At 45.0% G+C, this 15,404-nt stretch overlaps 1 protein-coding gene across 1 annotated transcript; it reads right to left on the reverse strand.

Moving 5' to 3' along the window:
• Positions 1–573: 573 nt before the first annotated feature.
• Positions 574–3,751, reverse strand: LOC142143121 (uncharacterized). The gene is made up of 2 exons (XM_075200835.1): positions 2,974–3,751; positions 574–603 (listed from the first exon to the last, which is right to left on the reverse strand). The coding sequence occupies exons 1-2, from the start codon at positions 3,700–3,702 to the stop codon at positions 574–576; spliced, it is 759 nt and encodes a 252-aa protein (XP_075056936.1). The 5' UTR covers positions 3,703–3,751.
• Positions 3,752–15,404: the final 11,653 nt, after the last annotated feature.

The following is a 15,404-nucleotide window of genomic DNA, read 5'->3' on the forward strand; positions in this document are numbered from 1 at the left end:
AAGACTGTCCTCGTGATGGTCTTACAGACGGCAGCAAGAGGTGGCCAAGCTTGGGCCGTGTACTGCAGAACGGGGAGAATCTCGTTGCGCAGCACCAGTGCTTTCCCTTCGATGGTAAGGAGTCTGAGGCTCCACAATCCAATCTTTTGCCTGACTGTTGCCAGTCTCTCTTCCCAGCACTTCAGGGCCGCCTCCTCTTCAGCAAACCAAACTCCAAGGATTTTGATGAAGTCCGGCTTGATTGTGAAGGGGAATGCAGCGGGGGATGACAGGTGCCACTGACCAAACAGCATCGCCTCTGACTTCCCGCAGTTGACCTTTGCCCCTGAAGCTTGGCCGAAGTTGTTGCAGGTCTGGATGAGTGCTGCCACCGAACGCTGATCAGCGCAGAAGACAGTGACGTCGTCCATGTAGAGCGAACACTTGGCCTCTAGTCGGTCTGGACCCGGTGCGGTGATCCCTCTGATCTCTGGGTTTCGCCTGATGGACATCGCAAAGAGCTCTATACAACAGACAAAAAGGAGAGGTGAAAGAGGGCAGCCTTGTCTGACCCCAGACAATACGGAAAAGGGGTCAGTTTTCCAGCTGTTCACCAACACCGAGCTGTAAATATCAAGGTACATCAGGTTAACATAAGAACAAAACATATCACCCAATCCAAACCTGCACAGAACCTTACGCATAAAACCATGAGAGACACGATCAAAGGCCTTCTCCTGATCAAGACTGACCAGGGCCACATGTGCATGGCGGTCTTTGATATAATGAACCGTGTCCCTCAGCAGCGCAAGGCTGTCTGCAATCCTTCTACCAGGAATGCCACAATTCTGATCAGGATGAACAATTCGCCCAATGACAACCTTTAGCCTGTTGGCTAGTGCCTTGGCCAAAATCTTGTAGTCCACGTTCAGGAGGGAGATGGGCCTCCAATTTTTGAGGTCACATCTCTCTCCCTTGCACTTATACAAAATTGTGATCAAGCCCTCCCTCAGAGTAGGAGTCATCCTGCCCTCCACCACCATCTCCTCATACAGCTATAGCAGGTCCGGGCCAATGAGGTCCCACAGCGCTACATAGAGCTCGGCTGGGAGGCCATCACTGCCCGGGGTCCTGTCCAGCCTAAAGGATTTAGCGGCAGAGTGCAGCTCCCCCAAGGTGAGGGGGGCATCCATGGCTGCTCTACCTGTAGGATCAATAGGGTTAGTGATACCTGACAGGAAAGATTCAGCCGCATCGTCGTCTGTAGTCTTAGGGGAGTAGAGTTTGCTGTAGTAGTCTGTAATGACTCCCATGACGCCCTCCTTCCCCCTCCTGGGGGTGCCAGACTCGTCCCGCAGTTCAGTCAGGGGCGTGTGGCCGGAGTGGAGTTTTCTGAAAAAGAAAGAATTACATTTCTCACCCTTCTCCAGATTCTCCACCTTGGAACGGAAGATGATGCGTCTGGCCTCCTCCTCGAAGTGCCTTTTCAGGCCCCCCTTGGCCTCAGCCAGATCATCCTTCACGTCAAAGCCGCAAAGTTGGAGATCCAGCAGGGACTGCAGCTGACGCTGAAGCCTCCTGAAGTTTCTCTTCCTCTCACATGCCTGTTGGCGGCCTTTAGCCTGAAAGAAACTGTGAAACTTGCCCTTGACATACTCCCACCAGTTAGACATACAGTCAAAATACATTTTGTCATTTTTCAACATTACATAGGCATCCCTCAGCTCAACCATCACCTCTTCCTTTCCCAGCAGAGCGCAGTTCAACTTCCAAGAGCCAGGACCGGGAGGAAACCCATGGCCCAGAACACCTTCAAAGAGAATGGCCCTATGATCAGAGAAAAAGCAGGGAACCATAACATGCCTGTTTTGTCTTACCGCTCTCGAGGTAAACACAAAGTCAATCCGGGAACGCACTGAGCCATCGGGCCGACTCCAAGTATAATTCACAGAGCCGGACCCCATGGATCCCACTGCATCCCGCAAGGATGCTTCGGCTACCATCTCCTGCAACAACCTGGAAGAAACATCAAGTTTAGCATTATTGTTAGAACTCCTATCATCTTCCTCTATAGGACAGTTAAAGTCCCCAGCCATCACTACCGCCCTGGTGGTTGCGAGCTGGGCCCGCAGGGTCTGGAAAAGCTCCAAACGCTCATTCTTACCCGGGGATGCATGCACACAGATAAGCCTGATAGGCTCACCCGCCCAGGAGCCATCTACGATAAGCAATCTGCCACAGACAAACTCCTGAACGGAATCTAGTGTGAAGAAGCTTCCTCTGATAAGAATGGCGACCCCTGCAGACTTACAGTCACTCCCCCCAGACCAATAGAAGGGCCCGTGAGACCACTGCCTCCCCAGATGCCTGTAGGAACTAGAGAAAGGGAGAGAACATTCCTGCAACATGTAAACATCACATTTCTGACTGTCAAGAAAGGTAAACACAGACTGACGTCTAATCTTATCCTTCACACTCCTCACATTAATGGTAAAAAGAGAAAAGTTAGCCATTAGTTTGGAGAAAAAAGAGAGTTAGCACAGTCAATACATCAGTTACCCTCCTCGTCCGGTGGGTCTTGGTCCGGTCTACCCGTGTCCCCTTTGGGTGGGAGCAGACCTCTTTCCTCAAGCTGGTAGAATAGGCAGATGTGGGGTAGTTGCAGGAATTCTTCCTCCTCCTGCTCGGAATCCAGCAACTCATCCACCATCTCTACCAGGGCCCCCTCCGACGGGAGAGGGTCCTCTTCGAGCTCGATTGCCTTTTTCTTGGAAGGGTCAGAGTCGCAAGCTGGGCTGTCTAGCTCTTTCCGCTTCCTCCTTTGTTTGTTCTCATCACCTGCAGGCCCAAGAGGGGGGAGGGGGGGAAATCCTCCAGGGAAAGGGAGGGAGCTGCAGTAGCGGTGGAGGGGGTTAGTGCTACTACAGGGGGAGGGGGTGTTGTGACAGTGGGGAGGGAGGGAGATGCTGTCACAACAGGGGGGAGAGATCTTACCAACTCGTGGCTGCGGTGTGGGTTTCTGCTGCTTCCTCTGGGCTGGCTTGGGCTATCTTCTGACAGTCCATTCCCGGCAGCTGCAGCGCAGGTTCTGGCCCTGTGGGGGCAGTCCCTGTAGATGTGGCTGGCCAGGCCGCAGAGGTTGCAGGACAATTTTCGTGGGCAATCCTTGGTCTCGTGCCCCGCCACCTTGCAGTTCCTGCAGGCTGAGACTTTGCAGCTTCTTGCCATGTGGTCAGCTTCACCGCATTTCCTGCAGTTCCTCGGCTGATCGGCATAGTGAAGAAGGCCGGCAGAGCCGCCCAGGGCAAAGCTTGATGGCAGGTGTTGGAGTCCATCAGTTGCCGTGTTGTCTTTCCTCAGTCTGATAATGATGGACCACTTGCCTGTCCAGAAGCCATTGACATCCAGGATCTTGCAGGGGTCCTTGACCACGGAGCAGAAGCGGCTCAGGAAGGTAGCGATGTCTTTACCAGGGGTGTGAGGATTTCTCATGGAGACCGTGGCTCTTCTCTCCTCTCTCTGGATGGGGCAGTTCCCCACGAAGCGGGAGAAGGGAGACTCCGGTCTCGCAGTCTTCACTGCCTCCCAGTACCTCTTACAGATGGCAATGGAGGCGAAGGTGATGTACCAGATCCCTTTCAGGTAATTCTGCACGCTGAGGGTTTCAGCCTTGGAGAAGCCCTGGTCGAGGATCATCTTCTTACCGAAGGTCTCAGCCGTCATGTCTGGGACCCTTCCTTCCACTTCCTTCAACTTCAGGACCACGGTCTGCCTCATCCAGGGTTCCAGAGTGGGGGTCTTCTGGGTGGTGTCCTGGCTGGGCTGGCCTTGTCCAGCAGTAGCAGGGGCAGTGGAGGCAGAGGTTCCGGCCACGGGGAGAGGCTTCGGGGCGGTGGTCTTTCCTCCCTTCTTCCCAGGGGCAGGAGCAGGGGTGGAGGCAGGAGCTGCAGTAGCTGAGGCCATCGTCCTGGCTCTTCCTGGGGCAGAGAGGCTGGTCTTCCGGGGTGGAGGGAGCAGTGCAGATGTCCTCCCACTGGGTAGAGAGGAGCAGGGGCTTCCGCTGAAGAGGAGGTGCTTCTTCCGCTGGAGCAGGGCCCGAGGAGAGGAGGGCTTCTTCAGCTGGAGGTGCTCCCGGCGTCTTCTTCCCGGCAGGCAGGGGTCGGCAGCGCTTCTTCCCCAGGGTCGGTCTTCTTGCTCCTGGCCGGCTTCGATCGGGTAACACAAGTCTCAAACAGTTCCTCACCAGGGTTAGAATGTGCTATCGGATGAGCCACACTCAGGTATGTCCTCTGGGTTTTGGGCAGGAGAGAGACAAGTGCACCATGCAGCAGAGTCTACATCAGCCCCTCACCGATGTTAGAGTGCGCTATCGGATGAGCCACACTCAGCATAACCTCCACCGGATAGTTGGTAAACTGATAAGAACAGATACTACACTTGGGGCTAGATTTACCAAGCTGCGGGTTTGAAAAAGTGGGGATGTTGCCTATAGCAACCAATCAGATTCTAGCTTTCATTTATTTAGTACTTTCTACAAAATGACAGCTAGAATTTGATTGGTTGCTATAGACAACATCCCCACTTTTTCAAACCCGCAGCTTAGTAAATCTAGCCCTTGATCTTAGCCAAAAGGCAGAGAAGCGATTTGTTGGAATCTAATGCCAGATGTGGTATCTCAAAAGCTCTTAAGCACCTGAGTCCAGTCCTCATCAGAGAGCAGACTTATATTGACCTCCCATTTGGATTTAAGAGAGAGCAAAGTGCGGAGTCTAGTCTTCTCAGACCCATGGGGACCAATAGTTTTGTAATTGGAGAGACAGAGAATTGCGGCGGAATGTCGACAAATTCTGACCTAATAGCATGCTGCAGTTGCAAATAATGAAAAAAGTCAGAATTAGGGAGACCAAATTCCCGTTGCAGCTGGGCAAATGGTTTAAAGACATTGAAAGTTTACCATTATACCAGAAGGGTGTATCAAGATCATACCCCTCCCTGCCCAAGATAGTGTGAGACATCAACCACACCTCTGTGGCTTTCTTAATAATAGGGGCTACTCCTCTGCCCTTCCTGCCTGCCTAAGTATTTGAAGTGAAGTATTGAAAGATCCCATCTGCTCAGCAAGGAACCCCACCAGACTACTGTCTCTTGGAGCCCTCACCTAGTGAATTAAATGGGGCAACTGCACTGCCAGGTAATACTACTTGAGTTTGAGAGGGACCAAACTGCCAGACACCTGCTAAGGGTACTCAATTTACATTTGGGCCTTTTACACCCTCACCCCCGCAGAGTATAAAAATTGAATCCACTGAACAAAGGTTTCCCCAAGACCAAACTGACCGAGCACTTCCCACAAGTAGATCCATTCTGTCAGGATTTCCAATATAAACACCACTAGGAGAGCGTAAGTGGAACAAAGTTGTTTTTATTTAACACAGGTTACACAGGTTTCAGGATGCAGTAAATGGTAAAGCGGCAAGTGCAAGTCAGCAGGATATGGCGGTAATAGTAAAGATAACTCAGTAAGACACAGATGCAGAGAATGGACAATAAAATAGTTCAAAGAATCAGTGCTGAGAGGCCGAGTGGCAAGTCTGATTCTATGGCTGGAGAAGCAGGTTAAATCAAGGTTTTTAGAATACCTGGATAACTCAAGAGGCAAGAGGCACTGGATGAGTCACAGGTGTGAGGACTCCGTTTACTCAGAAGACACGAGGCACTAGAGCAGGGGTAGGCAACCTGCGGCTCTCCAGGTGTTGTGAAACTACAAATCCCAGCATGACTTGCCATCTATCTGCTGGTTATCTACTGGCAAAGCATGCTGGGACTTGTAGTTTCACAACACCTGGAGAGCCGCAGGTTGCCTACCCCTGCACTAGAGGAACCACAGTCAGGGAAAGTGTAGTGGTCTGCAGAGTGGAGTACTCGGGAGATCAGGTGGGCAGACTGCCAGGAGACTGGCTCAGACACGAGATGTATCAACTGCAGACATGAGAGCCAGATAGCTGGATAGCTGCTACTGACTGTAGATGCTGGATTGTTGGGGGAGCAATACACTGCAGACACAGTGACACAGAAGAATCAAACAAGCCAAGGATCAAAGCCAGACGGTCCACCACGATACCAGGGAGAAGCAGGTGCGGAGTCAAAACAATGCAGCGTCAGGGCTCACAGGAAGAGGAGCAAAAATGGAGGGACATGCCGAGGTCAAAATCAGGAAATAAATCAAGGATAACACACAGGAGAACCAGCAACGGTAAAGGCAACAGATGAACTGACAAGGACTACTGGGGAAGGCAGCCTTTTAAAAGCCAGAGGCAGGTGTTAAGCATCCCGAAGTAACAAGCTTAACTCTAGCAGGTAGGAGAGCAGTCCAAGTACCACAGAGACCCCTTTGGTGCAACAGTGGTACTGCAGGCGGAATACATATTAGGCAAAGTCCAACATAGTTCTTGGCAGACAGGAGCAGCTGGAGGCAGGTAGTAACACTTTCTAATGAGTCAAAAGCCTTGGGAACATTAAGAGACACCACCACTGCTCCCGGCTCAACCACTTACAGCATGTGGGGATGTGTAAACTGGTGGCGTATGTTAGTCATCATAGATTTACCTGGCATGAACTAGTTTGTGTGCACTAACTGACCAAGAACAGTGTTCAGCTGAGTGGCAAGAATTTTGGCTAAAATTTGGACATTGGATCCCAGGATTCAGTTAGAGAGGTAAGAATCGGGAAGCAGGGGATCCTTCCTAGGTTTAGGGACCAGAACAATCAAGGCTTTGGATATGAAGGGGGGCAAAGTGCCCAGATCCAGAAGTAGGTTGAAATTATCCAATGGTTGGGGGATGAAAAAAATCTCTAAAATTTTATATAATTAGATTTCCATCGACACCAGATACTTTATTATTTGGAAATGAGGCAATTGCCACATCCAGTTTTTCAACAAGGGGGTATTCAAAAAAACCTGCTGATCCCATAGAAAGATAGAGTAAACGTATATTATCTAAATAAGCTTTTAGGTGAGAGTCCACAAACGAAACTCTGGGCCCATATAATGCCTCATAGTAACGTAGGAGGGTCTGGGCCATATGTTTGCCAGCAAAGTGTTTAACATTGTACTTGTCCAAGATAGCCGGTATGGTTCTGCTAACTAGGTCATCTCGAGCCAAACAGGCCATGTAGCTCCACACCATATTCGCTTCAGTGTACCGGGAATGCCTAGAAAACAGAAGATGACGCTTGAACTTGTCATACAAATGGTTAGACTTGTCTTGTTGTGCATGAAGCCATTTAAGTCTTTCATCTCTGGAGCGGGAAGTACCTACATGCTTTTTCCAGTTCAGATTCCTTAATATTATTATTATTAATAATTGTACCCCTAAGGAATGCTTTTAAAGGATTCCACAAGAGAGCCTGGTCAATTATTTGGGCATTGTCTTCAAAGTAACCCTCCCACATATGGATCAGGTCGGAACCTGCAGCCATGCAACTTCCAAAATCGAATTCCCTTATCTGCAACTGTAACCATCAGGGGGGAATGGTCAGAGATTCCTCATGCTAAGTAAGCTACATCCGAGACATGGGGAGTCAATATGTAAAATATAAAAATAAGGTCTATTCGGGAAAGCGTGGGATGTGAGGTGGAATGACAATGACATGCGGGTGCCTGAGATGCCATATATCCACAAGACCCATTTTATCAATGAGCCTAGAGAATGGCTTAGACCTAGAAATTCCCTCCACCTATCATAGATTCCCTCCACCTATCATGGTGGGGATTCATGACATATGGAAAATTCCCAGACACACCACAGGCAATTCAGGAGAGAAGCCCATTAATCCCAACTCATTTTTTAAGATTTGCAAATTGTATGGAGGTGGGATGTAGAGGATGGGGAGCATAATAGAGGAGGATTCAATAACCGCCCAGGTAAACACAAACTTCCCATAAAGGTCAATTTGTATGTGTTCTAGAGCAAAACATAGATGTTTTTTAATCAAGAAAACACTAAAAGACTATAGTTGGGTAGAAGCAAAAGAGCACTCCAGTCCACTGATTTACAATTTTTCTTATAAGCATAAAAGTTTTTAACTTTATTTTATACATTTTCATTTCATATATATTGGCAAAATATTAAAAACATGTAGAGGTGTGTATCAAATGCTTTAATGGGGATAAATGGGGATAAAGGATATGTTTTAACTAGTGGTCAGTGTAATAGTTCCACAGCAGTCAATCTTTATTAATTTCTCACAATTCTAATCTTTTCTAGATATCTCATTTCCCATTAGATCTGCAACAACAATTCACTATCTATTATATTGGGCTAATAAATGATGATTTCAACATATTTAGGATAATAAATATCCTTGTTTTGCTAAAAAGTCTCTATATAGATAGGAGTTTATTTCATATGTTGCCCAAAGAGGGAAATAATCATTGTCCTCTATAGGCTGAAATGTGTATGGGATTGCCATAAAAATGTCCTCTACAATATTGCCATATGAGTGTCATACACACTAGTAGATATCATAAATAATATCTGGGCATAGTGCTATCACTAAGAATAAATATCATTCTAATTATTTGCATTGCCTCCTGTAATTTTATGCCATGGACTATTATCCAGCCATGGCGATATCACTGCAGATTAGTTCCCTTATAATTAGCTAAAAATCCCCCTATAGGTAGTTAGTAATAAGGTCATATAAATAAACCACCTGGTAGAAAAGGATTTTAGTCCTAAGATAGTTTACAGGGATAGTGGCGTCACTGGAAGTGACATTCTCTGACGTACGTTTCACTGATTGGCTGTCTCAAATGACTCCTTAATACAAGGGCAAATAAATCTAACTTGCAGAAAAGAACACTCCAGCAATAAATATTATCCTTCATACCCATAAAGGAACAAGTCAAAATGCAGACAAAGCAGCAAGATACATCACAGGAGTTGTAAATGAAAGGCAACAACGATGTGAGCGGGCACCATCCTGAATTCTGCCATCAAGCCAATCCATAGCATCTCTAGGAGTCTAGAAGAAACTGAAGCAGCCATCCGCCACCACTCAAAGCCTGGCCGGAAAGAGCATGGCATAAGGCAGTTGTAGCTCATGAAGTCGTCTTTTAATTTTAAGAAATTATGTCCTGCTCTTTTGGATATCACAAAGCTCAGGAACATGGAGACCTTCTGATTATCAAACTTGAGAGGACCTTGGAATATAGTTAGTCAAAGAATTGTGTCCCGATCCCAGAAATAAAGCAACCTGACAAGAAAGGAGCGGGGCGGAGACCCAAGTTGAGGGGGTTGCAGTGTGAGGCAATGGGCTCAATCAATTACAAATTGCGGTGCAAAGCTTCCTTTCCAAAAGCACGGACAAGCAATTTCTCCAGAAAAGATTCAGGGTTGGAAACTTTAGCCTGCTCAGGAAGCCCCACACATCCCACGTTGTTTCTTCTAAGTCTACCTTTCAATTCAGACATCTTCTCTCTGTAACTCTATGTAACTCTCTGTAACTCTTTTTTACGGATGATTTAATGGCAAAGAGAACTGGATGGATGGATGGACTTTCCTTACTAGCAGGGGAGGATGGGTCAGCCGCTGCTGAACTGAATGTTGAGGAAACATGCATGTCCGAGGGAGTAGAGTTAGTGGCAGATGAGGATCATGGAAACCTCTACAATTTTGCAGCTGAAGCAACTTGATTAGATTTTCCCACTGTCATCCAGTAAATGAAATTGGATTTTACAAAATTTCACAGGGTCCCATCATATACACGAGGGTGAGGGCCACAGAATTGTATCAAATGCAACAAAAAAAAAGCAAGACATTGAGTAATTTATACCATTTAGGCCAGTGGTTCCCAAACTTTCTCAAGTCGAGGCACCCTTAGGGTCACCATAATTTTTCAAGGCACCCCTAAGCCAAAATGAGTACCGGGTAGTCCCGTTTTTTAAGTAGTTGGGTCAAAATAATGTAAGATGTCTTTAGGCCCATTCACCATCATATTGTGCCCCTTGCAAAATTTAGCATGATGTAAATTTGTTCAGCAATGTGTTTTTACCCGTGCAATCACCTCCCTCCTGTTTCTGCAATTTACTGGGGCTGGATCTTTAGAGGTTCTAGACCAGCTTCCCATAGTTTTCCCCATACAACAGCCCACTTTTTGCCCTCTCCTGCATCTTCTTGACCTTGCTATGCTTTTTTTTACTCCCCACAATGCTTTCTCCTTGCTTTCCATGGCCCCTTCCATTCCATAGCCCCTCATGTGTTTGGACATTCAACATGTTGCCCTTGCTGGAAGTGTGCAGTCCTAGGGTCATATTTCCCATCCCATGGTGCTAAGTTCTTTCAAACCCTGTCAACAATCCCATTTATGGATTTTAAATTCAATGATGAGTTTTATATTGACAAATTCTTGCCCGTGGGTTGTACAGTGTTCTGCACCTGCTTTGGACTCTTTAACTCCTTTCTTCACTGGTGCTTTGTGATAGTTATGAAGCATCATGGTCTGGCATATTATTTGGACAATTTTTTGTTTGTCTGACCTAGGGTGTCAGAAACTTGTGGTGACATTTTGTTTGCATGCTTTGTTTACTTAAACTGTCCATGGCAGTGATAAAGGGGGCCTGGTTGAAAAATTCAAGTATAAAATAACAAATACCTGGCGCTAATAATAAAAAAAAAACCCTGCTGGAATGTTTCAGAAACGCTGCTACTCTGGGGAAAGTGTCACTCCCCTCAATAGTACCAATCACAACAAAACAATGACAGCGCGAATGTGAGGCATCCAGTGGGTAATATGAACCACTACTTTCCAATAGTACTTATTAAAGTACACTATATTATTGGAGGTTCTACATCTCTAGGAGACAAATCGGGTATTGGTGAATATTTGGTGAATATTTATAAAGCATTTTAGTGAGGTTTGTTTGTGGGTTCCTCATCCCTTGTGTAACTGCAAGCTCCAGCTATTTATGATGCCACTAGGTCTGTAGACTTCAGGGCTTACCTTGAAGGGTGTTGGCGCAATAAGCTTTGGCTGAAATCATTGGCATGAGGAAAGGCTCACAAAATATTGCTTTTGTTGTAGTTATTGCCAGTAGTGGTAGCCATCAAAGTATAGTAAATTATAGTATAGTTTTTTTGGTGTGATAACTTCGGGGTGAAATTTAATAATCAGCAGCCTCATTCCCTCTGGTGATACAGTTAATTATTCACCTGATTTTGAAGTGCCTCTGTCTTAATATTAGTTTCAAAACTTGGCATGTTCCTGGCTTTGATAACAAAATAGCAGACAATTTATTGCACTTTAGCAGTGCTAGGTTTAGGGAAGTTGCACCAGTGGTACAACGCACAGGTTTGTCATGCCTTTCTTATTTTTGCTAGTTTATCAAGCCAGCATAAAAGGTCTGTCCTGGAAGGCGTTTCCCCCAGTTGCCTTGAAGAGGTATAGGGAGGCCTGGAGTGAATGAGAGGCTTTCAGCAATGCAAGATGCCACTGAGGTACGATGCAGGTGCACTTCATTATGGCTTTTGTATGGTACAGTTTTCCAAGAGGCGATCCGAAGTCTCCATGGCTTTGTCATTGGCGGGAATTTCTTCTTCTTGTCAACAAGGGCTTAAAAGATTGACCAGATTTAAACACGTAACAGACGACAACAGGTGTCCCCTTTCGGCAAAAGTTATAGGGATGGAGAATGAGGTGGTGTCTGAAGCTTATTCATTTCAATTGGCTTTTTTAAGGGTTGGGGGGCTTCAAGGGATAGTGGATTGGCAGAATTGTTTAAGTTCTTCCACTGGACCGGATTGTTGAGCTATAATGTGACTTTAAATAAAAGAAGTTTGCTTTGCAAAATCCACAGATCGAAAACAGATCAGCTCAGTAAAGGGCATTGGATTATTTTGGCTAAGAGGGAGAATAAAACAGTATGCCCAGTACTTCTCGCTGGAGTTTACTTGGAATTGAAGTTTAACAAAGGTCTTAACTGGTTGATACATAGGAATGGGGATTCTCTTACCAAATACCACGTTTGAGCTGTTTTTAAAGGATGTTTCCAATACCTGGGACTTAATCAGGAGAATTATGGCACCCATTATTTTAGAATTGGTGCTGCTACTGTAGCTGCTGAGGCTACTTGTTCTGCTGAAACAATTATGGAACTGGTCAGGTGGAAGTCCAGTTAGTATATAAAAAATAGATAAGGATGCAGAGCAAGCTTTGATACTTGGTGCTTCCCTTTGCTGGGCTGACCCATGATGTAAAGTGGCTCACCACTATTTTGTGGGTATGGAGGGATTTGCCTAGGATTGAAGGATGTATATTTCAATATATGATACCTCCATGTTACAGGTAGTCATCAAGATGCCAAGTAGGTATGGATTGGGGGACATTCTTTAATGTATTGGGCTAGCAACAACCTGTCATCTAATAAAATAGCGATTTTCCCGAGAGCTAGGAATGTAAAATGATTAGATTTTAGGTGAATGGAATGCTATGGTCTCCCCTACATAAAACCACTACCCTTGCCTAAGCTAAATTTAGGATTCCTGATACATTATTTTTACATTTAGGAGGAAATTACCTGGTAAAGTTGAAGGGCATGGAGCTTATTGTGATGATTAAGGTTGACTTCAACACAGTAATGGTATGATGGCTTGGTTCCCAGTTAATATGCTATGACATTATTTCCAGGAAAGTTTAGAGAGACACCAATAGTGGATAAAGTATTAACAATTCAGCCATTAAATGATTATTGGTGGAAAAAGGATCAATGGTGGATCATCACATAATAAAATTTGGGGGTGATCATTTATAGAGGCCAGGTGGAGTACACCTCACAGAGGAAGGTTTTGTTCTTTTCACTGATCAGCTGTTTATGAGTCTTGTTGGGCTGTGAAGGGTCACAGTGGTTGGTGGATTGTGGTTCCTGGGGTTGGGAACTTTGTTGTGACTCCAAAAACATACTGGTAGGTTAATTGGCTTCTATCATATTGACCCTAGTCTCTCTCTCTCTCTCTCTCTCTCTATCTGTGTATGTGTGTTAGAGAATTTAGACTGTAAGCTCCAATGGGACAGGGACTGATGTGAGTGAGTTCTCTGTACAGCGCTGCGGAATTAGTGGCACTATATAAATAAATGGTGATGATGATAATGGGTAAGCATGTCAATCAGTGGTAATGTGAGCACTCTCCCTCAAAAAGAAGACTCATTTTTAGCAACACTTCTCCTCTGGGGTTTTATAGAGCACCACTTGTGCTGGTGGTTACCAGCTATGGAGCCCAAAAGGGGACAGTGGGGCTGCATTGCTAAGAAGCATCTGGGGAAGTTTGGTCGCCACCTCCTTGATATAAGGAGAGGTTGGGGGCTGATTGGTTTATGCTAGTCTTTGCGCCCACTAAAATTAATTTAATTCAATAAATGCATGACCCTTCTCCACCAAGCAATCCTCTTGTGTCTTTATTTCTTAGTTAAATGAAAACTTGTCAAGGGCTTAGCTAATCCTCAAGACTGGGCTAGAGAGCTCAGGCAGTATTTGAAAGTTTCTGACAGAAAGCAGTTGGGGCTTAGTGTACACAGGGATTTTGAGGGAGCAAAATGTGTATTTATATATATAGACAGCAGTGACATATGAAGCTGCCTCTCCTGTCTCTGCCTCTGTCCAGCCCTGCATGGGATAAAATGTTACATAACAATGTCATGGGTATAATATCCCAAAAATTAGAGATATGCTGTTTTTTATATACAGTAGTCATGCTGATATAGGGAGATTTCAGATATATTAGTAGGCATGTGTTAAATTTAAACATTAATAAGAATGTATCAGGCAGTGCACCTCCTATATTTTTCCCTTCAATACTTAAATCCTCTTCATATTTTGTCGGATCTATGAAATCTGCCTAGCAATGGATAAACATCTGAACTTAGGTTGCTATACAACAGACAAGATGGATGTAGCATGATTGGCTGTGTGCTATTGGCTTATCTTTGATTTGCCGATTAAGCAAAATGAGATTGTGATTGGACAAACTTTTAGAAGATTCCCAATATAAGGGGCTTAGTCCTCTATGAACAACCTTACCTCTGATGAAACCATCATTGCAGGATGGAGAAACACGTCAGCTGACATAATTTCCGGGATCACATATTGTTTGTTTAACAATTGCTAGCTCTTTCATGCAAATGAACAAATAATACTATTTGGATTGAATGGCCATTCTAACAAGAGCTATGTATACCAATGCTCTGAACAGATAAGTGTTATATTCTCCTTTTTTATATTGAATATTGGAAATTGTTGGGTTTGTATTGATATCTACATGAGAAGAACTCTGGAGAGCAAGTTGATTTATATGAGACATCAATCTCTGGGACTTATCCACTAGAAGGTAAAGATCTTGTGCTTATGCACATAAGGTGGATCACTACCATTCTTTCCTAAAGCTAAATATTATTAATCACACACCAGCCTGTCTTCATACGACTATTCTTCATTTATAAGTGGTGACGTTAAGCAATATATGCACGGATGTAGTGCGATTATTGGAGACTACCAACACGGAATGAATTCAATTTTACTCAGTATTGAATACGGAGACTTATCTGATTATAACATCTACTGCTGTTTACTATTATCCTAGCGCGCTGTTGATAATACAGCATATATATATATATATATATATATATATATATATATATATATATATATATATATATATATATTAAATCCTGATTTTATAGATATATATGGTATACCGGTATATTATTAAATTATATTGTATTTCATACATTGTTTTATGTCGATTTTACTTTTATATATATTTAAGAATGAATATTTCTGTCGATTTTATCAGTGCTTCCTCAATATTATTGTTCAATCCTTAAAAAGCCAATTGTAATGGATTAGCTGGATTTGGTACTAATCTTGATTAGCGCTCACTTACCTGAGGTGCGGAATCTAACAAACTCCATGATGTTCACTAAGAACTTCCGCAAGGCGGGATGGACTTAGCTGCCGGGAGCCGCAGGTCGCATCCTCAGATTCACCTCAAGATGTAGTATAGCGGGTGGAGCAGTGAGTAGAGAAGATGTAGTCAGACAGCCAATACTAGCTCACAGAGGAACTATAGTACAGAATCGACAGGCGGGTCAGCGTAAAGAAATCCGGGTACGGTACACAGGCTGGTGGCAGAGGTACAAAGCGAAGCAGAAGAAACGTCAGACAATCGGGGTCGGGGTCACAGGCAATCAGGAATGGTCAGCAGGCCGGGTCGGTACACAGGTATGGCAGAGATACTAGGCGAGATATAGAATTGTCAGACAATCTGGGTCAGGGTCTAAGGAATAGACAGCAAGCCAGGTCGGTACACGGGGGCAGGAGATCCAGAAAGGTGAAACAGGCAGGGACTGGTACACAGGAATACTCACAAAGG

The sequence above is a fragment of the Mixophyes fleayi genome, chromosome 3 (genome assembly GCF_038048845.1).
Source record: "Mixophyes fleayi isolate aMixFle1 chromosome 3, aMixFle1.hap1, whole genome shotgun sequence".
Taxonomy (NCBI): Eukaryota; Metazoa; Chordata; class Amphibia; order Anura; family Limnodynastidae; genus Mixophyes; species Mixophyes fleayi.

Coding starts and splice junctions, on each gene's coding strand:
- LOC142143121 (XM_075200835.1), bottom strand. CDS start 3,702: ATGACGGCTGAGACCTTCGGTAAGAAGATGATCCTCGACCAGGGCTTC. Junction 604..2,973: donor CACACCGCAGCCACGAGTTG/GTAAGATCTCTC, acceptor TGATATTTACAG/CTCGGTGTTGGTGAACAGCT.